The 27,627-nt window shown below is 48.8% G+C and overlaps 1 protein-coding gene across 2 annotated transcripts; it reads left to right on the top strand.

Moving 5' to 3' along the window:
- Positions 1–526: 526 nt before the first annotated feature.
- CSNK1E (casein kinase 1 epsilon) lies at positions 527–27,627 on the top strand. 2 transcript variants are annotated; one of them, XM_074941566.1, is made up of 12 exons: positions 527–744; positions 3,912–4,046; positions 5,024–5,111; positions 13,415–13,525; positions 14,359–14,507; positions 15,229–15,457; positions 22,382–22,552; positions 23,346–23,494; positions 24,818–25,010; positions 25,124–25,263; positions 25,677–25,742; positions 26,343–27,627. In XM_074941566.1, the coding sequence occupies exons 3-11, from the start codon at positions 5,036–5,038 to the stop codon at positions 25,707–25,709; spliced, it is 1,251 nt and encodes a 416-aa protein (XP_074797667.1). In that variant the 5' UTR covers positions 527–744; positions 3,912–4,046; positions 5,024–5,035; the 3' UTR covers positions 25,710–25,742; positions 26,343–27,627. The 2 variants fall into 2 exon arrangements, with proteins under 2 accessions (XP_074797667.1, XP_074797666.1); XM_074941565.1 differs by lacking the exon at positions 3,912–4,046 and having other exon boundaries at positions 528–744.

Raw genomic sequence — 27,627 nt, 5'->3', positions numbered from 1 at the left:
GCATGTATGCTTGTATATATGTATTTATTTGTATATTTGGGTCAGTGTTTGTGCAGCTTTGTTTATATTTTGGATTTGTGTGTATGTGTTATGAAAGACAGTGGGTTGCACTACATAGGCCACAGGACCAGGCCCCAGGGAGTCTGTTTTTTCATTACTCTGTGCCTTGTGTAGTCATGTACACCAGCACAAGTGCACAGAGTCTGTAAAATGAGAGCTGTAGCTGAAAAGTGTTAAATGTATCTGTGTGTGTATGTGTGCTGTGGATGTTGGTGTGTAGAAAGATGCGCGTGTTTATTTGAGTGTGCGTGTCAGTTGTGTTTGCACATTGGGGTCTACGGTATGGTGTGAGTGCTCTTGTCTGTTTGCGTTGGCGGTGCGTGTGTTACTTCGTGCAGGAGGCTCAGAAACCCAGACGCCGCCGGGAAAACGCGGCGTTGCCCCTTTAAATCTCACAGGGCGGGCCCGAGCTTCGCAGGATGACATCAGTGGGTTTGGCCCTGAGACTCAATGGAAACTCAATGAGAGAAGCGAGCACTCAGCGTACACAGACTGAAGGGGCAGGCGAGAGGGAGGGAGGCGCTCAGCAGGCAGAGCAGAGAGACAAGGAGGGAGCTCCGGGCTTGGAGCCGGGGACAGCCGCGAACACCCTGTCCCAATCCTCCTTCATCCTTCCCATCCCAGCCACCTGCCTTCCTGACAGCCAGCGGAGCAGCAGCCGGACACAGACCCCTTCCAGGCTGGGTAAATATTGCAAGCATCTGTATCTATCTTGGGGTGCAAATCCGGGGGGAAAGGCAGCCCCTCTGGCTCTTTGTTTTTGCTGAGAGAGGAGGAGGCTGGGGGAGGGGAGGGAGACAGGGCTGGGGGAATGTGTCACAGGCAAATAAGACAAACTGGAAGAAAGGAGGACAAAAGCGTTTTTACGGAGACAAAGCGAGGGGGGGCACCCAACAGAGCCCCCTGCTCCCCACTTTTGCAAGGGCATTTTAGGGGCCCTGATCTTCCCCTTTCAGAGCTGTGAAGGGTTTCTTTTGCTCTCTGCATGTTGAAGTGGCTCTAATTTATTCTATTTCGTTGGGTTTTTTTGTGTGGGGGGGGGCGGGATTAGATCTTTGTATGTTACTAGGCTGTTGTATTTGGGGAAGGGGGCAAGGAAATCTGCTCATTTCTGCTTCTCTTAATAACATCTCTCCATAATTTTAAAACATTTTGCCCTGAGTAACTGATACCCCTTCTTGCTTTTCTGGGTGTTATTTATTTTAGGGGTGGCCATAAACTATAGTGGTGGCCCCTGCATTGTATATTTATAAAGTATTATGTCTGACAAACAGGGTGTGTTTTTGAGGTTGGAGGGGGAATGGTGCTGAGAATCAGCTGGGAAAATAAGTATTTCCTTTTGTGCACTGAAAAGATTCGTGGGGGAGGGAAGGGGGAGAAACTGTTTATCTGGAATTATTTCACCTTCTGAAATGAACATAGCTAGGAATGGATAGAAAATATTACTTTGTTATCATTTTTAATTGGCTGGTGCCTTTAAAAAAATCCAGTGTTAGAATCTGACTTAATTTAGTATTTTGCTTGTGGAGAACCATGACAAGGAATTTTTCTACCTTGTTTATTTCTTTCTCCCTTTATTATTATTTTATTTTAATGCCTGTATTTGTTGTGTTTTCTTCCATCTCCCTCTTCCTTTTTTTTGTAACTGTGAAAGGGGGCCAGGGGCCAGAGGGACCTGTATTTATATTTGACATTTTGTATGCAAAGAAAAATGTCATATTTTTTCCTATTTAAATTCTATTTTCTCTCTGCCTCTCTCCTTATCCCCCCTCCCTTTTAAGAAAAAGCTATGTAAAGCCTTTATGATCTGTGTACTAGCCAGCTTCTCTTCTCTTTCCCCCCCCCCCCCCCCTCTCCTCAGTTTCCCCTTAATGCCAGATTCAGCCTAGCAGCCTCCATTATGTAGCGGTCAACTCTCGCTGTGTGTTTAATATTCTCTGGCCTGTGGTATCCCTGGGTACATTTGGGTCTCCTAGCTGTTCAGGTGGGGTGGGGGTAGTGTCATTTTTATTTATCTGTTTTATTTGTAAATGGTTTATGTGCTTCCTGATAGTCTGTGCTGACATGTAAGTGGGGGGTGCAGGGGAGGGGAGGGGTCTGCAGCTTGTGTGTGCATATCATGTGTTTACATAATGTTCTGTGTTTGTATGTACATGTGTATTTATATTACATAAATGGGATTGGAACCTATCTGTGGGTATGCAACACTGAGGGGAATATAGTATTTCTAGGGTTGTATAGTGTGCTGTAGGTGTATGTGTGTAATGAGGATATTAATATGTTCTACACATTCACTCATGCAGAGTGCATACTTGCTTTAAGTTTTTGTGGGGAAGGGGCTATGAATTAAATGGAGAACTAAATGGTTGTCCTCTGGACCTTGGGAATACTGCTTTGATTGGAGAGTGCTGGCAGGGTGGAGGGAAAGGGGCAAAGGTGTCTTTTTATGACAGATCTGGAGGCCAGACTACAAAGGAAAGTGGAAACTGTAGGGCGTGTGGGGGTGAGCTAGTAAATCTTCTAACCCCTGGAGCAGTTCCAGGGGGTGAGTGTATGTTTTTGCCCTTGGCATGAGTTCATCCTGCTACCGTCTGTGTACCCATCTGCAGTGTACCCTCCATGTAAGACTCTGTTTCCAATGCTGCAGTTGGGGGGGGGGGAAGGGATGCATTTACAGGAGGAAATATCCATCCTTCTTTGCTCACCCTACACCCTCCCTCCCCCAAGCCCCCATGGGTGCCTCCATTCTTCCTTCTTGGATTCCCTTTTAGAGACTGTTGACCCTGTTCCTTAGTCAGCATGGGGGTTGTTGCACACTTATGTACGATAGACCCTGAACTTTGCCCCTGTCTGTCCCAGGAAGTGAGGAACCACAACTGGGCATGGGCACAAACCCCTGGGCACAGCCTTTGGTGAGCTGCCAGTGTCTGAGCCAGGGACTGGAACCTGGGTCTCCTGCATAGTAGGTGGTGCTCCACACGCTAAGACATGGGGCCCAGCCTCTGCAGTGTTCGTAGGGCCTGCTGACCAGCGCTGGGAACAGAACCTGAGCAGAGCGCTAACCCTTAGTGGCACCAGGCCTGGCCAAGCTCGGCCTCAGTGGATGCTGGGTTCAGCGTGCCACAGTGTCATTAGTGCAGTTTGTGCCTTTGCTCCTAAACTGGAGCGGGAGGGTGAGTCAGGTGTATGTACGTGTGGTCGTAGTCTCGGAATAGCAGGCAGTGGATAAAACCGAGGCTGGTGTTGTGCCCTTGCGCAGGCACACCTGCCTCGCAGGTCTGTTCCCAGGGCTGTGCCTATTTCTCATTCGGCAGAAGTTTTCAATAGTAATGGGGCTTTGTAGTCTCTAAGCATAAAGAAGCCCAGGCACCTAGGTAAATATCAGGCAAGAGGACTCCACCTCTTGGTGTTTGTGTGTGGTTTCTAGTGGCTGCACTCTGTTTTCAGGATTTGTGATGCCCCCTGAATGCCTTGGTGGGACAACTTTTCCTGTGTGTCAATGCAGCCCATCCATTACTCTTTCTGTAATCCCTTCTCCCCGGGGTGGGAGAAACAACTCTGGGTTGGGGTCTATCATGTGCCGAGAACCCCTGTCACTGGCATTATTTTTGTCTCTGCCAGAGAAGGAGACATTCCCCTCTCGAAGATACTTCCTGTGCACTGCGCCCCAGCAAGGGAAAGTTCCTCTTACCTTGTTCTGAACATCTGACTCATTCCTTCCCTTTCCAAGGTGCCCATCCCCAATACACCCAGCGTCTTGCGTTCTGTACACTAATAATATGGCATTACGTCAACTAACTGTACAGCAGAATCCTCTAAAAGGAGCCACATTCTCTCCTCCCCTCCTTTAGACAGAGCCACATTACTTGAACAGGGGAAAGCTCGAGGTGGTGGCCATCCAGGGTGACATTGCCGGGGAGCCTCCAGAACTCCATTTGGCGAAGGCCTGCGCAAAGAGATGGGTCCTGCAGTGCACCCTAAAGGTGGTAAGGCTCAGGCTGGATCTCTGGTGGGAATGAGTGCCATGGTTGTGGGCCTTCCACCCAGAGCGAAGTATAAGGAAAGTGACTAGGTTGAGTCTGGTGTCTTGCTGTGCATTTATAGAGGTAGCAGGTAAAAGCCTTGTGTTCCTAGACCATGCCAAGGTGGTGAGGGGGAGGAGGGAGCAGTAAAGGACACCCACTGTGGCGTATTGTAGTGCAGACAGAGGGAGCCAATAGGGCAATGGAGGCTGCAGTCTGTCCTTGAAGTGCACTAAAATAGGAAAGTAATGCATAGATTGACGACATTTTAATGGAACGTTTCCTTTATTTATTTATTTTCCTCCTTCCCCAGCCCCCTGTGGAACAGCTTGCTAGTAATAGTGGGTCGGTCTCGCAGAGCTGTAAGTTCCAAAGTACACCTGCCACAGGGGTGCTGGTCCCATTCCTTGCTCAGCTTGGACTCCTTGCTATGGGATTCATACCTAGCCAGCTTGGTCTCTGATGCTGAAGACCAGAACTCTTCCAGGTTCAGGTTACTTTAGGCTGCCACGTGTGAGGCTGGTCCTGGTGCTAATGCTGCTTCTCTGGGGTACCTCTCCACACCATTAAACCCTCCAGTGTCGTTCCCTTCCCCCCCTCACATCTCTGAAGAAATGATGGAGCAGGGATTCACTCTGGTTCTCCCACATGGCTGTGCAGATTGCTAAAGTAAATAGGTTTGGGTCTTGTCCCCGCAGCATTCCTGGCTCTGCTGGCCTTGGACAGCCAATGGGCTGGGACAGGAAATGGATCCCAGTTTTCCTACATGGCAATTCAGGAGACTAAACCCTAGGGCACCAAACCTGACCCCCTGCAGAACTTGCAGCCCTGGGGAAAGGGACCTGCCGGTAAACTCCAGATCTCCTGTGCAGTTGCATGTGGGGTACAGATTAAGTTCCTGTTTCTGCTCTGACTCTGCATTTCCTTTGCTTCCTCCCCAGTGCGACTGAACCATGGAGCTCCGAGTGGGGAACAAGTATCGGCTGGGCCGAAAGATTGGCAGTGGCTCCTTTGGAGACATTTACCTGGGTGAGTCTCTCTGTTAGCCCGTCTAGCCATCAAGATGTGTCTTCTAAACTCGGTGATGCTTCTTCCCTGCTAATGGGGCAAAGCTGGCTTGTGTGGGGAAGGATTCTGAGGGCGATCCTCAAGGATTATGCTGCGGATACTGGCTGCTTCTCTGGCCTTCCCTGCTACTGGCGGTCTCCTTAAGTGAGGATGCTGACATGTGCCAAGAGCCAGTTCAGGCCAGGGAGTGGTGAAAGGAACTGGGTCTCTGGCCAGACTGGCTACGAAGTGGACTGTATCGATCGTGTTTGTCAGACTCCCACCCCATCCCCTTCTCCTCTCACAAGCTTGTCTGTTAACCTGTGGGGATTGTTGGTTGTGGGAGCGGTGGTTTGGCGAAGGGATGGTCTGTTACACCAGGACAGAGAGACTGATCTGGTAAAATCTCTTTAGTGGAGGTTTGCTGACTCCATGTTGAGTAGAAAGATACTTATAACTCCAGTCGCCAGCTGGGGTGTCGGAGCACAGAGCTGTTCAGGGCCACCGGGAAGACCTCCAGGCGGTGCTATGATTCCTGCTGTTGTCGCTCAGGGACGAAGGCGGGGAGGGGTCCCAAGAAGGAGAGACCCTCCAATACTAGCTTACGTCTTGTCTATTCTTCTCCCAAACTCTTATGCTGCCCCCAGCCCACTTCCGTTTTTAGTGGCCCAAACAATAGGGATTTGTTTGCGAGTCTATTCCGCAGTTTAATAGAGCCCCTCTGACAAAAAAATAACTTCTTCAGAACTGCCATAATTTACCCTTTGCTCAGTTTTTTTCTCTCATTACTTCGAGTTATAGACCCTCAAGAGACCACCCTAAACAATTCCCCTCCCTCTTGATATTTACACCCTTCAGATACTTTGTAAGTGATTATCATGCGCTCCCTTGATTGTCATGTTGCCAGGTGATACATGTTTAGCTCTTTCCAGCTTTCCTCATAAATCAGTCCACCTAGCCACTTGTCGGTATTGTTGCTGTTCTGTGAATTCCTTCCATTTTGTTGACCTGCTGAGATGTCCAGAAGCCAGTACAGTATTCTAGACGTGGTCGAGCAAAGGGCTCTCCTCGTGAGTGCTCTGTAATGTGATGCCTCTGCATAGAGGGCTTCCTTGGATCTCCTGGGCTTCCCCCCGCACTACCACTACTGTATCACATTGCAAACTCCGCTCTAACTTGCTGTCTGCTATTGCCACAGGATCACTCTCAGCTTTACTGCTCCTCAGTTCCTCCTGTTGAACGTTGTTTTCAGATTATTTTTCCAAGATGAATCTCAGTTGTTATATTCTGCCCATGTTTCCATTCCCTTTTTATTATTTCTCTGTCCTCATGGGTGTTTGCAACTCCTCCATGTGTAGTGTCTTGTGAATGTCACGAATGGCTATTTACTGCCTTTGCCCAGGTCTCTAATAAAGATGGTGGGTAAAAGCAGAGTGAGATTCCCTGCTGTATCCCCCTGCACACTACCTCCCCCTCAATATATAGCTGTATGTCATTTGTTTGTGGTCCTCTAGTTAGCTGCCAACTCAGGTGACGGTGTTGGTAACCAAGTGAAGCAAGGAACAAGGGGCAATAATACCTTTTGCCTTCAAGCATGTTACACAATCTAAACCTCCCCTTTGCGTTAGGTAAGTACCTCCTGCTGTAGATCAGGAGCGTGTGTGTATGTGGGTGAGGAGAATGGCGATACAGAGAGATAATGGTTCTGATCCTTCACTCCCTTGGAGTTCGTGTAGTCACCTGCACCTGTGCAAAGTGAGTGTAAAACATTCTGGAATTGTTGCACACCCACTTTGCAAGGCGTAAGTGACTAACATAAGAACAGCCATACTGGGTCAGATCAATGGTCCATCTAGCCCAGTATCCTGTCTTCCACCAGTGACCAGTGCCAGATGTTTCAGAGGGAATGAACAGAACAGGGCAATTGAGTGACTTTTGTCCTGTCCCCGTTTCTGGCAGTCAGAGGCTTAGGGACACCCAGAGCATGGGGTTGCATCCCTGACCATCTTGGCTAATAGCCGTTGATGGTTCTTTCCTCCATGAACTAACCTAATTCTTTTGAGCCCCATTATACTTTGGCCTTTGCAGTAGCCCCGGCAACAAGAGCCACGGTTGACTGTGTGTTGTGTGAAGTACTTCCTTTTTTTTGTTTTTTGTTTTTTTTCAGTGTGCTGCCTATTCGTTTTGTTGGGTGACTCTTGGTTCTTGTGTTATGTAAAGGGATAAATAACACTTCCCTATTTACTTTCTTTGCACCGGGGTTCTCAAACTTCATTGTGCCACGACCCCCTTCTGACAACAAAAATTACTACACGCTCCAGAATGGGGGACCGAAGCCTGAGCCCGCCCAAGCCCTGTTGTCCCGGGCCAGGGGGCCGGGGCCAAAGCCAAACCACAAGGGCTTCAGTCCTGGGGATTCAGGGCTGTAACCTGAGCCCCGCAGCCCAGGGCTGAAGCGGAAGCCTGAGCCCTGCCACCCAGGGCTGAAGCCCATGGGCTTCGGCCCCAGGCAGTGGGGCTCAGGCTTCGGCCCTGGGCCCCAGCAAGTCTAACACCAGCCCTGGTGAACCCCTTAAAATGGGTCCTGTTGGGGTTCCAACCCACAGTTTGAGCACCACTGCTCTACACCATTCATGATTTTATAGACCTCTATAATACCCCCTGAGGTGTGTCTCTTCCAAGATGGACAGTCTCAGTCTTTTTAATCTCTCCACATATGGAAGCTGTTCCATAGCCCTAATAAGTTTTGTTTCCCTTCTCTGAACCTTTTCCATTTTTAATATCTTTTTTGAGACGGGGTGACTAGAACTGCATGCAGTATTCAAGGTGTGGGCGTACCATGGATTGAAATATTGATATTATGATACTTTGTCTTATTATCTATCCCTTTCTTAATGGTTCCTAACGTTTTGTTAGGTGGTTTTTTTACTGCTGCTGCACATTGAGCAGATGTGGATAGTTCACTGAAAACAATGACTTCAAGATCTGTCCTGAGTGGTAACAGCTAGGCAAGGCAGTGGAGGCTGTGATGCCCTGTCTTGATAGGCAAAAGGGGAATGGTTTTTAAATTGTTTTTCACTCAGTCAAGTTGCTTAACACTAAGCAGTGTTAGCTGGCTGTGTTGGAGCCTAGGTGATCCCTCAACTTGGGATCAGGCATGCTGTAGTGTACCCAGGCCCTCCCCTCATGAACGAATATCTCTGTTAGTGGATCTGTCAGTGCTGCACTAGATTCGCCTAATATTTCTCTTTTGTGGCCTGGAGATAGAGGGAATGAAGTGAAACAAATAAACTTTGTCTTGGTGTGAGATGAGGAACCTGGGTTTGTACAGCTAAACTCCTGACCTCTCCCCTTTCACCTGACCACACATGCAGCAGTGTGTTTTCCCCTGAGCAATGGTGCTGTGGGAAATGCACTTCATGGATCGTTTTTTGGAAGAGGGGCAATATTTTTTTCCTCTTGCACATACATATATCTTAAACTGAGTGATTTCAAATGGTGGTGCCCCCTTCCCCATCTTGAGGACGTGGGGAACAGCACTACATTGGCTGGAGATGGCACAGACAATCCAGTGGGCCTTAACTATTTTCCATGGTTCTGTAATTCAATGGGTGTGTAAACATTTCTGCAGAACATGCAGTTTGCTTTTTAATGGGCTTGGTGAGGAAGTGGTTTTGATTGTATGAGTCAAAGTGAGATGCATTAGCAGAACTGGGGTTGGGGGCCCAGGACTGGAATACAGGAGCTATTGCAAGTCAGCAGTGAAATTGTGGTGGTGAAGGGACTGGATTGCTTCAGAGAGGAACCATTGAAAGGAGTATGAGCTGAGGATTGACTGGCAGGCAAAGCATGCTGGGACACTGGTGGTGTGTGCTTGGACAGTTCCTGGTTGCATGCCCCTCCTTCGCATGGAGGGAGTTCCCTTTGTTTCCCAGCCTGTTAACTCTCTCTTGCCCTAGCTGACTTCTCCCATCTGTTCAGCGGCCATCCTTTCTTCCCTCCCTAAGCTGGCAAGAAAGAAGGTGGTGGAAGGGGAAGGATGTGGGGAGAGGGAAGAATGTAGCTAAAAAACACCAACCTCAGTGGGCGTTGTATCTTAGTTCTTTACATCTGTTCCTTCTCTAAAAGGACCCTTTGTGGAGAATGTCTCCTTGTTCTGCAGGTGATGTCTCCCCCCTCCCTAGCCAGTTTAAAAAGCTCAAGACAAATGAATTCTGAATTCAGACAGCCCCTACAGCTGAGCGAGACTGGGGGTGGATGTTATGTAGGATTGTGGATAATTCCTAAATCTCTCTGATGGCTGAAGCTAGAAGTCTAAATAGCATTTGTGTCTGAAACGCTAGGAGCAACCTCTGGGGAAGGAGGAGAATCAGAGATGTCAGCAGTCTGCAACTTCCACAAGTCTATCAGATAGTAAAAGAGGGTGCATGGTTAATGCATGGAGCAAAGGGCCAGGAACTTCTGAATTCTTCTCCTGAGTCTGTCGCTGACTCCCTCTCTAGCATTGAGCAAGTAATGTAGCCTCTCCATGCCTGTGTCTGGGAAAGGATATGCATCTACTTCAGCAGTGAGGATTATCAGCCAATGCCTACAGAGTGCTATGAAGAGGTACAGGGCTCTGAGTGAAAAGCGTTTAATCAGTCATCCTGATCAGTAAAAGATTATTCCCTGCTGCACGTTTTCCAGTGTTTTGTCCAGTCTAGTTCTAAAATGCCCCAAGCAATGATGCTGCTTCTACTTCCCATGGGAGACTGACACCTCTGGAGCAGTCTTTGGAAAACACTCGGCCTGAAGGCCAGGTATGGCCCTCTTGAGATGTTTGCCTATCTGGCATATCCAGGTTTTGCAGAATCTAAGCTGTCATGTGTTTTTTTTTTTTTTTTTTTTTTTAAGATGTCAGCATTAACTTTCATAGTTTATTGTGTTAGTGGGTGGAGTTGGGAGGGAACAGGGAGTTGCTGCAGGGAATGAAATGGAGAGGAATGAAAGGAAGAGAGTTGAGGTGAAGGCAGAGAGAGACAAATTGGAAATAGCCGTGAGTGTTTTCCCGTTGGGTAATAATGAATCTACCAGGGCTTGTCTACACTGGCAAGTTTTGTCACCAAAAACTGCCTTTTGGCGACAAAACAGCAAGAGCATACACACTCCAATAGGCTTGTGTCGCGAAAAACGTCCGGCTTTGGTGACACAAACCTTCCACCCCTATGAGAGACTTTTATCTTTTCCCCTCCCTTTATTGTCAACAAAAAGCCAGTGTAGACGCTGCTAATTGTTTTGTCGACAGAACTGGCTTCTGCCAGTATCCCACAATGCCTGATTGCTCTGCTTAGTGTTTTGATCTCTGCTGCCCTGCGGGGATGTGCCCCTCCCCTTTCAAAGCTGCGGTAAGTATCTGTGTGCTGCTTGGTTTGGGGGACAAAGAGCAAATCATTGGCATGCTCCTGTTCTGCCCGGCACTAGGAACACAGCAGCAGGCAGATGGCTGCTGTGCTGCTTTGCCTTTCCTCAGCACGGAGAGCTCACCGAGCTCCTCGTGATGCTGCTCTCGGCAGCTGAGGGGGCTGTGGGAGAACTGGGAGAGAATCCTCCCAAGGTGCGCAGCGATCGGCTCTTCCTTCCCACAACACCGCACGCTGGGATACATACCCACAGAGCATTGCTCACCCTGTTGATGATGGTGTCCCCAACGTGGACATGGTCTGTCAACAGAGGGAGCAAGTGTCAACACCCTTTGGCAATTTTTGTTTTGTCGACTTTTGGGTGTCGACATAAGATTTGTCAACAAACCTTGGTAGTGTAGACATGCCCTAAGTGACTGAACAAGCAATGACTAATTAAAAGCTGAAGCCTGGTCTACACTAGGAAATTAGGTTGGTATAACTACATCGGTGTGAAACTTCCACACCCTGAGCAATGCAGCTAAACCCACCTAACACCCTAGACAGTGCTAGGTTGATGGGAGAATTCTCCTGTTGACCTATCTACTGCCTCTCAGGGAGGTGGATCACCTACCCCATGGGACGATCCCTCCCATCAGTGTAGGTAATGTCTTCACTGAAGTGCTGCAGGGGTACAGCTGCACTGCTGCAGTATTTGAAGGGTAGACAAGGCCTTAGTGACTATGCAACAGTTATGCTGTAACCTTGATCTTTGAGCAAACTCCCCACTGAAATTAGTAGGAGGGGTTCCATTGTGAAGTGTAGGGAGTACGTGGTCCTAAATATACACCTGGATCACAGACCATAATTTAAACATGGAATTTGTCTGTGTCCAAAAATGACCCTTGGCCGAATGAGTCTCAAGAAGGCCTCTCCTCCGACACCCCCAACCCCAGATATTGAGTAAAAATATTTCTTAATTTCATCCTGTTGATCCTATTTCCACTCCCTCAGAGCACCAGAAATAATTCCTCGCTCTCCTTGGTGTTTACAGTCTGCAAATATTTGCAGGCTGTTGTCATGTCCCATTCTCCCTCCCCACCCTGCTTAGTTGTCTCTGACGAGATATGTATTTAGCTCTTTTTAATTGTTCTTCATAAATCTGTCCCTCCTGGCCCCTAATGACATTTGTGTCTCTCACAAATTCCTACCAACTTGTCTGTCTCAGCCCTGATACTGTAGTGTCTTGGCAACACCTTTCTGCTAACAGGCTGCCTCAAGCTAATCGGTGTTCTCCACAACTGCCCCAAAGAGAATGGACTCTGGAGGCATTTGCTTTATCTTGTGGATCTAGGATGGGAGAGGAAATCAAGTGGTGCTTTTTTCTCTCGACCATTTTCTCCCTACTTGGTCCCAGTTTTGGATGAGGGGTGGCGACGGGTGGATGGATAGATAGAAGGTGCTCTTTCTGTGTCCCTCACCAGGGACTTTGTATTTCCTAAAGCCTGGAGTGGAGGGCAAGAATTAATTTTATCTGCCAAGACTAGCTTTAAGGCCAGAGGTTTGTTTGGGTTGTTTTTTGCTGTGCCCCAACTCAGTATACTATCTTGTCCATGTCTCTTCTATTCCTATGGCTGAACAAATTCCCCCTACCATCCCTTTCCTTCCGACTCCATCTTCTGATTTCAGAGTAGTAGCCGTGTTAGTCTGCATCAGCAAAAAAACCCAAAACCAAACAAACAAACGGAGTGCTTGTGGCACCTTAGAGACTAACAAATTTATTTGGGCACAAGCTTTTGTGGGCTAAAACCCACTTCATCGGATGCATGCAATGGAAAATACAGTAGGAAGATGTATATACGCAGAGAACATGAAAAAATGGGTGTTGCCATACCAACTGTAACGAGACTAATCAATTAAGGTGGGCTATTATCAGCAGGAGGGAAAAAAAAAAAACTTTCATAGTGATAATCAATGGTTTTGACTGCCAGTCACCTGTGCAACCAGCAGTTAGTTTGTGTGAATTTTAGTCGTCCCTAATTCCAGTGCAGGGGTGGGTTGGGATTAGAGAGAGGTCTGGGGTGTCATTCTTGTGGCCTATGCACAGATCTTTCAGTTCTTGCCATTGTAGGATGGCAGGAAACAAATGGAACCCCTCCTCTGTTAATATGTGGAAGGGGAGGAATGTCCCTCCTCCCTCTCCCCTTCAGTCCTCCTCCCGCAGACAACAGAAAATCCATCTCGGCTGCTGGCCCGGTGTACTCCGCAGCAAGATTCCTGTATTCTGTGGCAGCTAGCCTCAGTTTAAAAATATAGCGTTTTTAAAAATTTACATCAGAGATATAGAAATACCCTCAGTATAGGAGTCCCTGTGTGGTTTATTTTGCTATTGCATTCCTTTTATTTCTTCACACTTACGAAAAAGTCTTTGACATATCCCAAATTGTATTGGTGAACAATAATTACACTGTGGAGTGTGGGGGGGGGGGGGTCACCTGGGCTGATAAGCGGTTTGGAATTGTGGGATATGCACATTAGTTGGATGTTTAACTATTTCAGTGTCAATTGTTTTAACCATGTTGACCTACACATTGTCACTGTAGACTTAACCTGCTGATACAGTGAGGCAGTTTGCACTTTTCAGAACTGCTGTTTCAGGCTGTCTGCACTGGCTTCCTTTTATTTTGTCACCTCAAGATTTTCTTTGCAAACATAAGAGCTAGACACTGTGTGATTTTTTTAAAATGAAAGTTTAAATTGTGGCACGCAATTCTGTGTCAAAGAGTAGATTCCAGGACACATTCTGCAGTGGTGGCAGCGTAGGATTTGCATAAACCTCATCATGGGTGTCTCACTTAATTCCAAGCATGTTTCTAAGCTTCATTTTGCCCTTTTTTCCTATGCTAGGTGCCAATATTGCCACTGGGGAAGAAGTTGCCATCAAATTGGAATGTGTCAAAACCAAGCACCCCCAGCTCCACATCGAGAGCAAGTTCTACAAGATGATGCAGGGAGGAGGTGAGATCAGCGAGGTTGCCATGCCTAGTGTTTGACTTGCATGTCTGGATGGAGGTCTGAGGCTGGGTACTTTAAGGGAACTGCATTATTTGGACTTCTGAGTAACCAGTGAGGTACAATAGAAGCTGTTTTGTGCTGGCTTGGTAAATCTAAGTACTGGAATATCCACCAGTGTTTGGGGTTTGTTTGCCCCGTTCTGTTTGCAGCTCACCCTGGTTGAGTGACCTCAGCTGGCTCCCACAGGCAGCACCATCACAGTAGCATAGTCGTGCAAGGATCCACAGAACCAGGTCAATTAAGCTTTGGGTCAGAACCCCACGCTATCCAAATTTGAATTTTGGTAGTGAGAGTTTGGTTTATTAAAGAGCAGTTGCAATGGGTGAGCGAAGAGCATATGAGGGCCTTGCCAAAAAAAAGCCCTGGAAGATTTGTGTTCAGAAAAGGGGATAAGCTTTAGAAAGAAAGCTACAAATCAAGAACTGAGAGATCTGTTAATGGCCAGTGATCAGGCGGCAGGAGCACAGCCCTTACCTGACACTACAGAAGATGCAGAAAAAATTAGAATGCAAAAGGCAGCAAATAAACTGCAACTTGAGCATGAACAGAAACTAGCAGACATTCGATTGCTGGAAAAGCAAAAAACAGCTGAATTAGAAAGAAAGTAAAAGCAGAAATTGTTCTAGGGTATTTTGGGGAGGAGGGAGAGAAATTATTGCTGGGTCCTTCAGTGTTGGATATGCCCTTCTCAGCAAGGAATACTCTGGGAGGTGGGGAATCACTGTGGATGTCTCTTGTCTACCTCTTATTCATGGGGTTGGTCTCTCTTTCCGCAGTGGGTATTCCCTCCATTAAGTGGTGTGGGGCAGAGGGTGACTATAATGTGATGGTGATGGAACTCCTGGGACCCAGCCTGGAGGATCTCTTCAATTTCTGCTCCCGCAAGTTCAGTCTCAAGACTGTTCTGCTCCTGGCAGACCAGATGGTGAGTTTCTTCCAAAGGTGTCAGCACCTCAGCTCCATCCCCATACCTTACTTTTGGCTTTTCCTACCCATTCCACTCAGTAGCAGTTCTGACCTGCTGTACCCCGGGCTATTTGTCTGAGTGAAGATGGAGAGGGAGCTCAAGTGGCTTCCAGGGTGTTTTGCTCTTGAAGAGGCTGGGGAACCAGGCCACCCACTCATAGGAGTTGCCAGACTGGATCAAACCTGAGGTCCATCTAGCTGAGTATCCTGCCTCTGGCAGTGGTCAGCACCAGAAGTCCCAGAGGAAGGTTAAGACCCTCAAATAGGCAGATGTAGGATAATCTGTGCCCCTCCCCATCCAGTTAGGTCTCATCCTGGTCTTGAATAGTTAAAGATTGGCTCAATGCCCTGAAGCTTAATATCCCTGCCAAACTCTCTTCCCTTCCCTCCCTGGAGTGTTAATGGCGACTTCCCCTCTGAGGAAGGGGGGGAGCGTTGGTGGGAATGGACGTTTCCTGTTCAGCTGCTTTTCAGCTCCCAGGAGTTGGGGAGAAGAGTCCTTTCTTGGACAGTGACCCTCATTGCAGAGCACCAGAAAGCTCGCAGTTCAAGCCCACTCCCATGGCTGATACTTGCCAGGCCCATCTGACCATGCTCTTTTAAGGGTGAGGGTTGTAACTCATACAATCATAACAAGCTTCTTTCCCACTTCTCCTGCTATGTTCACCCTCCCTCTCCAGATCAGCCGTATAGAGTACATTCATTCCAAGAACTTCATCCACCGGGATGTGAAGCCAGACAATTTCCTCATGGGGCTTGGCAAGAAGGGCAACCTCGTGTACATAATTGACTTTGGCCTGGCCAAGAAGTACCGAGACGCCCGGACCCACCAGCACATCCCCTACCGGGAAAACAAGAACCTGACTGGCACGGCCCGCTACGCCTCCATCAACACCCACTTGGGAATTGGTGAGCCTGCTGTGGCATGTGTCCATGTCTGTGAGGATTCTGGATGTCTTTTTGTGTGTGCCACGTGCTGTAGGTTGCAATATCGTGGGAGGGGCAGCAGGTGCCATAGTGAAGGTTGCATAGTGGTTTCCTTCCTAATCCCTGGATTTCAGTTGCTCATAATTAAGGCTACGTTTTAGTCACAGGTATATTTTAGTAAAAGTCATGGACAGGTCACGGGCAGTAAACAAAAATTCACTGCCTGTGACCTGTCCATGACTTGTACTATATACCCCTGACTAAAACTTGGGTGCTTGGGGGGGGCAGGGAACGACACATGGGTGGCCCAGGACCCCTGCTGCTGCTGCTGCTGGGCAGGCTGGCAGGCTCCCTACCCAGCTCCGTGTGGCTCCCGGCATGTCCCTGCAGCCCCTAAGCGGAGGCATGGTCACCGGGGCTCCATGCGCTGCCCCCTCCCGAGTACTTGACCAAGAACTGCAGCCAGTGGGAGCTGCGGGGGCAGTGCCTGCGGGCAGAAACAGCGCACTGAGCCTCCGCCTAGGAGCCAACGGAGATGTTGCCGCTTCCAGGGAGAACCCGCTGACATAAGCGCAGCCCAGCGCCCTCACCCCTTTCTGCACCCCCCAACCCCCTGTTTCAGCCCAAACTCCTGCTGGTGGTGGTGGGAGAGGGGCGTGGTGGCACAAGACCTCCCCAGCAGCAATTGGTGAGGCTGGCCCCAGGGGGCTGCACTGGCTGATGCAGAAATCACAGAGGTCCCGGAAAGTCATGGAACCTGTGACTTCTGTGACCTCCATGACAGACTTGCAGCCTTAGGCATAACTTTGTCAGTCAATAGCAGAGTGAAATTGACATGATTCTCTGACGGTTTCACAGCTGCCCATGGAATTCTGAATACCCGCAATAAAAATGATCAGACTCTTGTTTAACTATGCTGCTGCTGCTTGGCAAAGCTGTGAGCAACAGAAGCATTGAAGCTATCTGTCCGCAGGCTCGGGAAGGCAGCTGTTGGCTACATTTGATTCACATTTGGAAGGTTTTCTCCAGTTTTTTATGAGCTAAGAACTTAAATCCTCCAGAAACTGAAGGCTTGGGCCCCCGAAGTCATCGGGGAAAGCTTTCCCCTCTCCACTGGCACTGATTTTCTAGAAGCCATAGAGTCTGGACCTATTCTGCAGAAATAGAGGATGAAGGCTATGTATCAAAACAGAGAGCACTGCCATAGCTGGGAGCATGAAGGTCTCTCCTGGCCTCCGCTCCATATTAAAAATACAGCCAGCCTGGTAGAACCCTATGGACCCTATTTTGGCCACCTGTGTGTGTGTGTGTGTGTGAGATATATAATTTCAGTGTGCTGCTTACTCAGGGTTCCCACAACCAGGGTAACTGCCACACTGGGATTACTTCATGTGTGCTTCACCTACTGTGTCAGTCAGGGACTGGGTTTTTGGGCTGCTCTGTCAGACTTGAGTGAATGTGGGACTAATATGTCTGTTTTGCTTATTTAATTTTCCACCATGGTCTTAAATCTTTAGCCTTTGATTCTTGAGTCTGGCTTGCCTATCCTGTTGAATGTTTAGATCTTGTTTGCTCTTCAAAGGGCAGATTGCATATGCTATAAACTTGTAACTCTCACACAGCACTCTGCACAAAATGTTGAAGCTGAAAACATTAATCCTTGCAACAACTCCCAGAATCACTGTCCATTTGACAAGTGGAGTTGCAGAGAGGGTAAGTGACATGCCCAAGGCTGCCTGGGAAGTTGGTGTCGGAACAACAATCAAAACTCTGCACTTCCTGGCTCCCAGTGCTGTGCCCAGTCCGTGAGACCTCTCCACTGGACAACTGACATATGTTTCTGAGTTAACAGTATTGCCAGGGGTTCACTCTGAAATTTGACTGTTTCGGTTACTAAATACTCAGTCTTACCATTGCCTTCATGTAGTTGAGAGGCAAGGGAGGAACCCTTGAGTGGAATAGTAATCAATGAGAGCCTTATATTTGACTCTGCAAGCTAAGGATCGTACATTCCAGTGTCTGGAAGGAGTGCATTTTTTTTTTTCCTTCCCTTCCCAGAGACTAGGGGTGAAAACATGGGTGGGGAGATCTGGGAGGTTTTCCACGGTTACCAGGGGAGTCGTTTGACTACGTGGCCCTTGGTTCATACATTCCAATCAATTTTCACATGCTCTGGGGATGAGAATCCCCTGTGCCCATCAGAGCATGTAACGTCTGAAATAGACACCCAGGGTGCCCAGGAGACTGACACAGAAGGGGCCTAGCATATTCTGTCTGAATAGTGAGTATGGGAAGCATGAGAATAATAACTCTTCCCGCCACCACCCTAAATTCCTTTTATAGATGACATCAGACTGGGCCCTGTTTTTCTACTGGTTCTGTCCCTGGCACTATTTCCAGCTTCATGCACTATTAAAGACAGTAGTTCTGGGCTGTGCAACCTCAGAGTTCACAAAATCTGATACAAATTTGTAATCAGAACATAATTTGGTGAGGAATGAACAGGGGTTGGGGGGAGTCTGGCTCCCTTCCCAAGGATTATCCCAGTCACAAACGCATGGAAATAGCATAGCTTTTGGAAGGGTCAGGTGAGTAGCAGTGTGCTGGGAATTGGGGAGCCTCTGTGGCTGCAGGGAAGCAGGTGAGCTCATGAATCTTATCTGCTGCAAGTCCTAAATAGCCTCCCTCTGCTCAGGCACTTTGTCCCCCTGCAATTTGCCTCCCTGCTGTCAATTCCTGACCAGCCTTTGTCTGGGCACCATCTCAGGGAGGGAAGGAGTGACTAGGAGCCTGTGTCCATGAGTGGGAGGGAATTGGCATGGAAGTAGGATAGCAATCTTAGAAATGGGAACGGAAAGAATATTTCATTCCAAGGTACAGATTGGCTTTGGGGGCTTTCTGGAGGTGTGGGGAAGAGGTTATTTTGTAGAGAGGAAGAGGATCAGTAGGTTGGAGAGTGTGGATGCTGTTCCAGGTGTCCAAGGAAAGACTGAGGAGCTGAAGATGAGTAAAACACAGAGAGGAAGTGTGATGTAGTAGGCTAAACACAGGACTGGGAACCAGGAACTCCTGAGTTATGATGCGAGCTCTGACACGGATTCCCTTTGAGACCATGAGTAAATCCTTCTCTTCCCCTGTTTCCTGCCTGTAAAATGGATATGTGATTTTTTTTTTTTTTCTACCTCTCATGGATCTTGTGAGGCTAAAGTGACTATTGTAAACATTAAAAGTGTGCATGCTAAGAAATGTTCCTGAGTGCGTGTAGAATCATAGAATATAAGGGTCGGAAGGGACCTCAGGAGGTATCTAGTCCAACACCCTACTCAAAGCAGGACCAAGCCCCGATTTTTGCTCCAGTTCCCTAAATGGCCCCCTCAAGGATTGAACTCATAACCCTGGGTTTAGCAGGCCAATGCTCAAACCACTGAGCTATCGCTCCCCCCATGCCCTCAGTTGGCTAGGATGAATGAGGATATTGCGAAGGTTGAAGCTGTCTTACGTTGTCAGATTGATGTACTCTTCAATCTTATTTATATTTTATTTGTTCTTTTAATATATATTCCCAGGCAGAAACTGTTAACGTTGAGAGTACTTGTCAGTTTAGGGTGATATACATTATAGGGCTGTTGTAATTATCCCACAACCAAGAGTTATAAATCCAGGAAGCTCACAGTTAAGTTACACTTAAAAGAAATCTAAACATGGTAAGTTACTGAAATGCGGTCAGGGCACCAAAACAACCTTAGGGCTGCCCTGTCAGCCTCTTCAAACTTCCCATGGAATTAAAACTCACCGAAATGTTGTGCACAGGCTTTAAAGTGATACAGGTGTACTTTTAAGGATTAATGGTCACTTCCCCATTGTTCTTCATAACTGAAAATTTGTTCTGCTGCCCTCTGGTGACACCACGCAAAGAATAATCCCACCATTATGATTACGGTGGTTTTAGTGTTTATGGATCCAAATTAAATTAAACTGGTTTTTAAAGACAAATCAGACTTTTTTTCATATTGCCCTCCGTCCACTTCCCCCAATCATGGTGCCCCTTCAGGGCAGGGTTAAGGGGGCAGGGGATGCATTGGTATAATAGATACTAGAGGTTTGCACACTTCCTTGCTTCAAAAGGCCTAGCTCATTGCACTCACCGGGGGCTCCTTACCACTCTCTCCCATCCTCCTCTATTTCAGAGACTCCCTGCCCCTTCTTATGCCAGGGTTTTATGTATTCCATTCTCTGCCCCTATGCCAGGGGCTCTGGGAACCCTCATTTATCTCCTCCCCATTACTATTTAAGTAATTCAGGAGGTCAACATTTTAAATTGTACGGGCATAGCCAAGACTGTGCGTTGGTGGGAGGAGGTACCAATATCCTGGAAGATGTTTTAATGGCAACCATCAATCTGTTGGAGCTATAGATCATTTCAGAGGTGGTTGAAGCTGCTGGCTCTTCTAACCATGTGCCAGCGTCTCCATCAATGTTCCCTCTAATTTTTGACAGGCTGTGTGTGCAAAAAATTTCTTCTGTGCAAATTTTTGTGCATGCGGTGTTTCACCGTGTGCACTGGGTTAAGGATCTGTGTGTGCGCACACACAGCTTAGAGGGAACAGTGGTCTCCATGTGTCCTCCATTTCTCCCTTTTGGGTTTTTTGATTTTTACACACACTAAAACCAACAAGATTATGTCCAGTGATGCTTAGAACATTCCCTGAAATTTTGGACTTGAACGCTGCATCTGAACAAAAGTTAAATGCCATCAAGCGGTGCGTGGGCCTCACTTCACATGGCCAATTTAAAAATAATGTAGCTTTTTTGTTGTTGTTTTTTTTTTTTTCTTAATGTGAAAGTTGCAAAGTTAGGCACTCAAAAGTTGAGAATTTCCGGTATTAAGATTACCTGTGCAACCTTAATTCAGTCCTTGGTATGTCCGCATTAGTATATGATCGTATAATTAGATACTGTATTATAGTTTTTCCTGAGGACACCACCGTCCCCCTCATTCAGTGCACAGGATAGATCTGCTCTGAGGAGGAATCGGAATTGTAGGGAAGGAGGCTTGGTCAGTAGTTCACCTACTTAATTTGTTGCTGAAGTTGAAAGGCGTGCAGTGAACTAAGCTGGGGATTTCAGGAAGAGAGGATGGAATCATATGCTAGACAGTTGAATACCACCCTCGGAAAATTAGTTCTGCCTCTGACCCACAGTTTCTATGAAATACTGGGCAAGTGATTGTTAAACCAAATTTTTCATAGGTGGTCACATATTGTGTGTGTCTCATTTTCTGAGTGCCCAACCAAAGATAGCTGAGGCCTGATTTCACTTGTAGCTGTGAGCACTCTGCACTCCTGCAAATCAATGGGAGCTGTGTTTCGAACATATAAGGTGTGAAGTACTCTGAAAAAGTTTGGCCTTACTCTTTCTCCGCTTCAGTTTCCCACACACAAAAATAGGCATAATACCATCTAATCTCACAGGATTGTTTTTGAAGATAAATGCATTTATGTTTGCGAAATACTCTGATACCGTGAAGAGAACACCATAGAAATGTCTATAAGGAAACGAATAACTTTGTAGTCAGTGTAAGATTTGAATGTTGTGTAAGTAAGCCAGTAAGGCCTGGGCTGCATGTTAAATGTGGAGGATCAAAAATAAACATTGAATTGGGCAGGGGCCCTGTGCAAAAAGCAGTATGTGATCATGTCATTAAAGATGGTCTGCTAAGGCATACTCAAAGAGGACCAAATTAAAGTTGTACAGGCAACCTTAATTCTGATATTTCTTAATGCCTGAGAGCTTGATTTTGCAACCTTAATGTTCTTCTATTTTAGATCTTTTTAACATGGTGTTTTGTTTTAAACAAACTGAAAAACCAGGAATTCCATCACATGTTACCATATTGACACCCAGCTTGGCTCATCAGCAGGGTTTAGATCCACAACCCAGACCTCCACCACTTGAACTCACAGAGTAAATGGTAGCAGTAGTAGGTTCTTATCCTCTGTGTGGACCACCCACTAGTGGGGGATGAGAGACACCCTGCCAGTGAGTTTCACAGCTCCTTCCCGACAGCAGAGAAATGTAGAGTCTGAGGATTCCAGGGTTCTATTGTGGGTACTGTGGGGGCATGTGCGTCAGTGATTACAGACCCTTCTGTTCCTAGCCTGACTCTGTTCCCTGTGTCCCTCTCCACCCACCCCTCCATTCCTCACCTCGCCACGTTCTAGTTGGCCCGCTTTTGCCTTCTCTTCCTCATTGCTCTCGCTGCTGGCAGCCAGGCATCGAGAGCCTAGGAGAGGTGGTCTCCCCACTTTCAGTTCCTGTGCCTGATGCCACAGTGGTCCCAGCTGCTGAGAGGAGCCATCGAAGGGAAAGTCCTGTTCTACTCCAGCATCCCAGGGTTAGGAACCTGCTCAGTGCAGAGAATCTTCTGAGAATTTAGCTGCCAAACTCTACCAGGTCTCTACTGAGAATGTGTGAACTGCAGTTATTCGGAGGCTTATAACTTGGAAAACTTGGGCAAATTGTCATGGGATGGCAAGAGGCACATCCTTGACATCAGGGTGAACCTCCCCCTCCAATACCAAATTTCAGGTCCCTGCTCTGAATTATAGAGGCTCTCAAGCTTCTCAGAAAAAGTGCTTGGAAGGTGGTTTTGCTCTTGTTTTAAAAAAATACATAATGTGGTGGTTTGCCCTAAGCTCCTTCTCTGAAGTGACTGAACCATTTTGGTTAAACTTTCCACAAAAAATTGAGCCTGACGCAGGTGGGCAATTGGTTGTGTATTGGAAGCAAAAAAGAGGTGGTCTGTTTCCTCTTACTTGCCCCTGACCACAGGGACTAATTAAGCAACTTCAGGCACATCTCACTTCCCTGCCCATGTGTAACTCTCTTCTCCTCCTCCTCCTTCAGAACAAAGTCGCCGTGATGACCTGGAGAGCTTGGGCTATGTGCTCATGTACTTCAACCTGGGTTCGCTGCCCTGGCAGGGCCTCAAGGCTGCCACCAAGCGCCAAAAGTATGAGCGTATCAGTGAGAAGAAGATGTCAACACCCATTGAGGTGCTCTGCAAAGGGTACCCTTGTAAGTGCTGTACGCTTCTGATGGGTACCTTCATAATACACCTGTGCATGTATGCTCCCCGTCTCCTGCTGGAACCCTACAGAATCTGACCCCCTATAGCAGCGGGAGGCACGGCACATGTCACTGCAGTACAGGGGGTGGTGGGGAAGGAACCCAGCGCATTGCTAATGGTAACAATTAGAAGGGATGAGAGAATTGTGGCACTGCAGTCCTGGCACAGAAATCCCTAGGGAGCTGGGTTTGGGTGGTCTTGGTATTTTTGAGATGGCCCAGTTTAGAGGCAGGCTGCGATGAGAAGAAGGTTCAGGGCTCATGCTGTTGATGTCTAGTGACACTGAGGTGTCTGGATCTGTGGGGGATACTGATACCAGTGTGCAGCCCATGCTGCTCTGGACTGCTGTGGCCACTTTCTCCCCACATGGGACCTGCTTCCCAAATTTCCGTTCTGCCTATTTTGTTAATGATATGTTCTCCCCTCTGGGGATCCCATACAACCTGCATGCTACCTCTGGCTTGAAAAGCAGTCAAAGAGGGGAGGCGAGCAAGGATTTCCCCCTGAGGGATTGGGTGGCTGTCCTCCGTGGCCAAAGCAGAGCGTTCCTTAGCGGAGAAGGTGCATATTGTGTGGCTCTGCAGTGATGCCCCTCTGGTCTGAAGCAATGCTTTTGGGGGGTGGCCCTAGTTCTGTGGCTGTACCTGAGGCTTGCTGCAGGGAGAGCGGAGTGGGGGAATGGAGGTGCCTCGTCAGGGTGGAGTTGTTTAACAATCGGCCATTATCTGTGCCTCTCTCCAGCTGAGTTCTCCACGTACCTCAATTTTTGCCGCTCACTGCGGTTTGATGACAAACCTGACTACTCGTACCTGCGGCAGCTCTTCCGTAACCTCTTCCACCGCCAGGGCTTCTCCTACGACTATGTCTTCGACTGGAACATGCTCAAATTTGTGAGTGGCACAGGCCTTTGCGAGGGGCATGGTACTCCCTGGGGAGGGCAGGGGGCAGAAGCTGACGGTGCTCGCTGAGAGCACATCAGGTGCTCGTCCCTAGTGAGCAGTAAGTAGGACAGGCGTGCAGCCTGGGTAGCAGGAGGGGCACTTAGCAGCATTAATTGGGAATCACTACTGCTATCCCCTGGGGCATCAGGTCTGACACTCCCACTGCAGCCTTGTACATTCTTCGGGGCTGGGACTCTGGCTCTGTCTGTGTTTGGCAAGTACCTAGCAGAGGGGTGGGCAAACTTTTTGGCCCAAGGGCCACATCTGGGAATAGAAATTGTACGGTGGGCCATGAATGCTCACAAAATTGGGGTTGGGGTGCAGGATGGGGTGAGGGCTCTGGCTGGGGGTGCAGGCTCTGGGGTGGGGCCAGAAATGAGGAGCTCAGGGTATGGGAGGGGGCTCCAGGCTGGGGAGGGGGAGTGGGGGCTCCGGCTGGGGGTGCGGCCTCTGGAGTGGGGCTGAGGATGAAGAGTTTGGGGTGTAGGGGGTGCTCTGGACTGGGACTGATGGGTTCGGCAGGTGGGAGGGGGATTGGGGTGCAGGCTCTGGGGTGGGGCTGGGGTTGAGGGGTTTTTGGTGCAGGAGGGTGCTCCGGGCTGGGATCAAGGGATTCGGAGAGCGGGAGGAGGATCAGGGCTGGGGCAGGGGGTTGGGGCATGGGGAAAGTCTCAGGGGTGCAGGCTCTGGGCAGCGCTTACCTCAAGTGGCTCCCAGAAGCAGTGGCATGTCCCTTCTCCGACTCCTATGCGGAGGCGTGGCCAGGCGGCTCTGCACGCTGTCCCACCCGCAGGCACCGCCCCTGCAGCTCCCGCTGGAGTGGAGCCATTGGAGTGCATAGGAGCCGGAGGGGGGCCACAGCTTCCAGGAGCCGTGTGGAGCGGCCCCTGACCTTGCGCCCTGGCTAGAGCACTGGAGCTGGGCAAGCCCCAGACCCCGCTCCCCAGCAGGAGCTCGAGGACTGGCTTAAAACAGCTGGCAGGCCGGATGCGGCCCACAGGCTGTAGTTTGCCCACCTCTGACCTAGCACCTTGTAGCTGCTACTGCAGTCTAAACAGTAACACGCACCTCCCCCTCGCTCGCTTCCTTGAGGAGGAGATAGAAGCCTCCTCCCCATGGGATGGAAGGTTCTAGAGAGATGGGATCCCCTCTGTTTCTTTGGCTAGTCCCTGGGCCAGGCTTGTTTTTTGGCATGGGTGGGCACAGGGTTTTCCGACTTGCCCTGAAGGCTGAGCTTGTTGCGGTGGTGGGGGGACGGTATCTGTCTTTCAGGGAGCAGCCCGAAATCCTGAGGACATGGATCGGGAGCGGCGAGAGCATGAGCGAGAAGAGAGGATGGGGCAACTCCGGGGTTCCGCCACACGGGCGCTGCCACCCGGCCCCCCTGCTGGAGCCACAGCCAACCGCCTTCGCAACGTCGCCGAGCCCATGGCCTCCACACCCGCTGCCCGAATCCAACAGTCCGGTGAGTGGGGCAGGGAGCCAAGGCGTGTGCGAATCCAGGGTGTGTTGGGAGTGACTGGAAGCTGAGGGTGCTGAACGCATTTCTCTTATTTTCTACTACTTTTCCTCGCACAGGAAACACGTCCCCCAGGGCGATCTCACGGGTGGACAGGGAGCGGAAGGTCAGCATGAGGTTACACAGGGGAGCTCCTGCCAACGTCTCTTCCTCCGACCTCACAGGGCGGCAAGAGGTGTCACGGATTTCAGCGTCACAGGTGAGTCCCTGCCTGTTGCACGTGGCTTCGGCCTGTCCACACCATGCCCCAGATCACCTGCAGTTCTGGTGACCCCAAAGGGGCCACGGGAGCTGCTGGCTGAACTGTTGAGCTGGATTTCAGCCAGTAAGGGGTTGTCCTACTCCCACAAGAATGACCCTTTTATGTAAGGCCCCTGCCCTGCCCTCTGTGGTTCCAGAGCCTAGTACTTGATGAAATCTTCCTAGCCTAGCTTTCAGGATTCCCTTGGAGCAAGTGTCCTTCAGGCTGGCTCCCGGGCAATAATGGTTTGGAGGGAGGCGGGAACCAACAAACACATCGAGGTAAAGGAATGTTTGTCTCCCTGCTTTCTCCCCAACCCTGTCTCTGGTTCTGCCTCCTGTGTCCACTCACACTCTCTTGCTCTTTCCCAGACGAGCGTGCCATTTGATCACCTTGGGAAGTGAGGAGAAGATGCCCCCGGACCAGTGTTTGCTTAGGTGAGTGCTCTCCCCAGTGCCCGGTTGCTGGTGCCCTGAGACTCTGGTGCCAGCTGTTGGCCTGAAGCCTGAGTGCCGCTGTGGTGGGTCAGTGCACTTCCCTTCCCTCTCTTATCTTGGGGGGGGATGCTTGAGCTTCGTTGGCTGGGGATGGAAAGCAACACTGTGGTGCTCCGATCCATACGGCTGGTTCAGTGGCAGCGCTTGGTGGTGGTGTGGGTTTTGGAAGTTCATTCCATTGCTCCTGGGGGGTGGGAATGCTGTAAAATACTTCCCTGTCCTGGGGGGGGCTGTAAGTCCAGAAAGCCATTTTGTTGCTTTCCAGTTCGTGCTCTCCTGATTCATCTTTGAGGCAGTGTGATGGTGCTGAGTGGGGATGTGGGAAGGGTATGCACCGTAAGAGGCAAGATCTGTTTGTAGACTTTTTTTTTTTTTTAAACCGGTGCATGTATCTTTAAATGGGAAATAGTTCTGAGGGCTTCTCTATGGGGTGGGGAGAGGGGAAAAAGAAATGGGTAATTTTGGGGTATCAAGCTCTCGTCATAGGAGATGGCCAGGGAGCCCTCCTTTCTCTAACTCTCTTCCCCCTCTTTCTTTTAGTGTCTTCACTGTATTTTTCTTTTAAAAAAACAAAAACAAAAAAACCCCAAAAACAACAACAAAAAAACTTAAAAAAACCCCACAAAACAGCTTTTTTTGTTTGTTTGGTTTTTTTTGCCAACACTGAGGAGATGAGCTGCCCCCCGTGCCGGCATGAAACGTTTCTGAGCTCGCCGCCTGTGTTCCCCAACACGAGCGCCTCCGAGAAGCTGACGACGCGGGAACCCTGCAGAAATGCCTCTGCTGCCTTTGTGCAGCTTTCCCCCCCCAGCCCACCGTCTTCCTGGCTGACTGCACCCCACTCTCCCTCGACTCTGCTCTTGTTTTTGTTTTTTGTTTTTAAAACAACTTCCTGTCTTTTTAAAATTTTGGTTGATTTTAAGATCAAGTGGTTTCTAATGCAATTTTTTTAAATTCTTTTTGAGGGAGGGGTTGCACTTGTTTTGCAGGAATCTCCTGGGCAGGTAGAAAATCCCTTATTCCAGTCATGGCTGGTGGTAGAAACTGTGTGTTTACAAGCATTAAAAGAAATGGATGGCAAGCCGTGAGAGGAGTCACGGGAAAGGCCTGCCACTTATTCAGGCATCCTTTTTCCCCAGTGGCACCTCCACACCATGTGGGGAGGTAGCGGACGTACCAGGCATGGATAAATAAGACATGGTCCTGGCATGCCAAGGGTTTCTTTCCAGAGGGGGTGCGCGGTTGAGTGGAGGAGGTGAAAGTGAAGCTGAAGGACAGGGAGATTGTAACCCGCTTCCCATACTGGGGGTGGGGTCTTTTACATCAGGCTGCATGTGATGTTAGGTTTTTGTTTTGTTTTAATTACTGAGGGGAAAGTGTGGGATCTGAGAAGAAGAGAGGGGTGTGCAGAAACTTGGGGGATGGTTTTCCTCTTCCAGCTCCCCCCCCCCCGCCCCAAATAAAAGATCTGATATCCCAGTGCGTATGCACAATCCCTGACCACCTCCTTTTCCCCCCACTTTAGTTGTTTTAAATGTATTTTAGGAATACTCAAGACACCACATGGTTCTTGGGTTTTAAAATGCGATGATCACCGCTGCGACATATGGCCTCTAGCTGGCGCACTGACACTAGTGTGGAGCCGGTGAGGGGGGTGGTGGGGGTTCATTTTTGGTTTTATTCCTTTCTATTTAACACTGGTTTTTTTCCCTAATTTATTTACCCCTCTTACTCTCTTTTTTTAATTAAAGAGCAAAACTTTTTATTACTTTGTAATTTAAAAAAACTGAAGAAGAAAAAAAAAAACCTGAAGAACTTTGGGGGT

Source organism: Natator depressus, chromosome 1, assembly GCF_965152275.1.
Source record: "Natator depressus isolate rNatDep1 chromosome 1, rNatDep2.hap1, whole genome shotgun sequence".
Taxonomy (NCBI): Eukaryota; Metazoa; Chordata; order Testudines; family Cheloniidae; genus Natator; species Natator depressus.
Note: the sequence above shows the minus strand (reverse complement) of the source record. Positions and strands in the feature narration are given on the sequence as shown.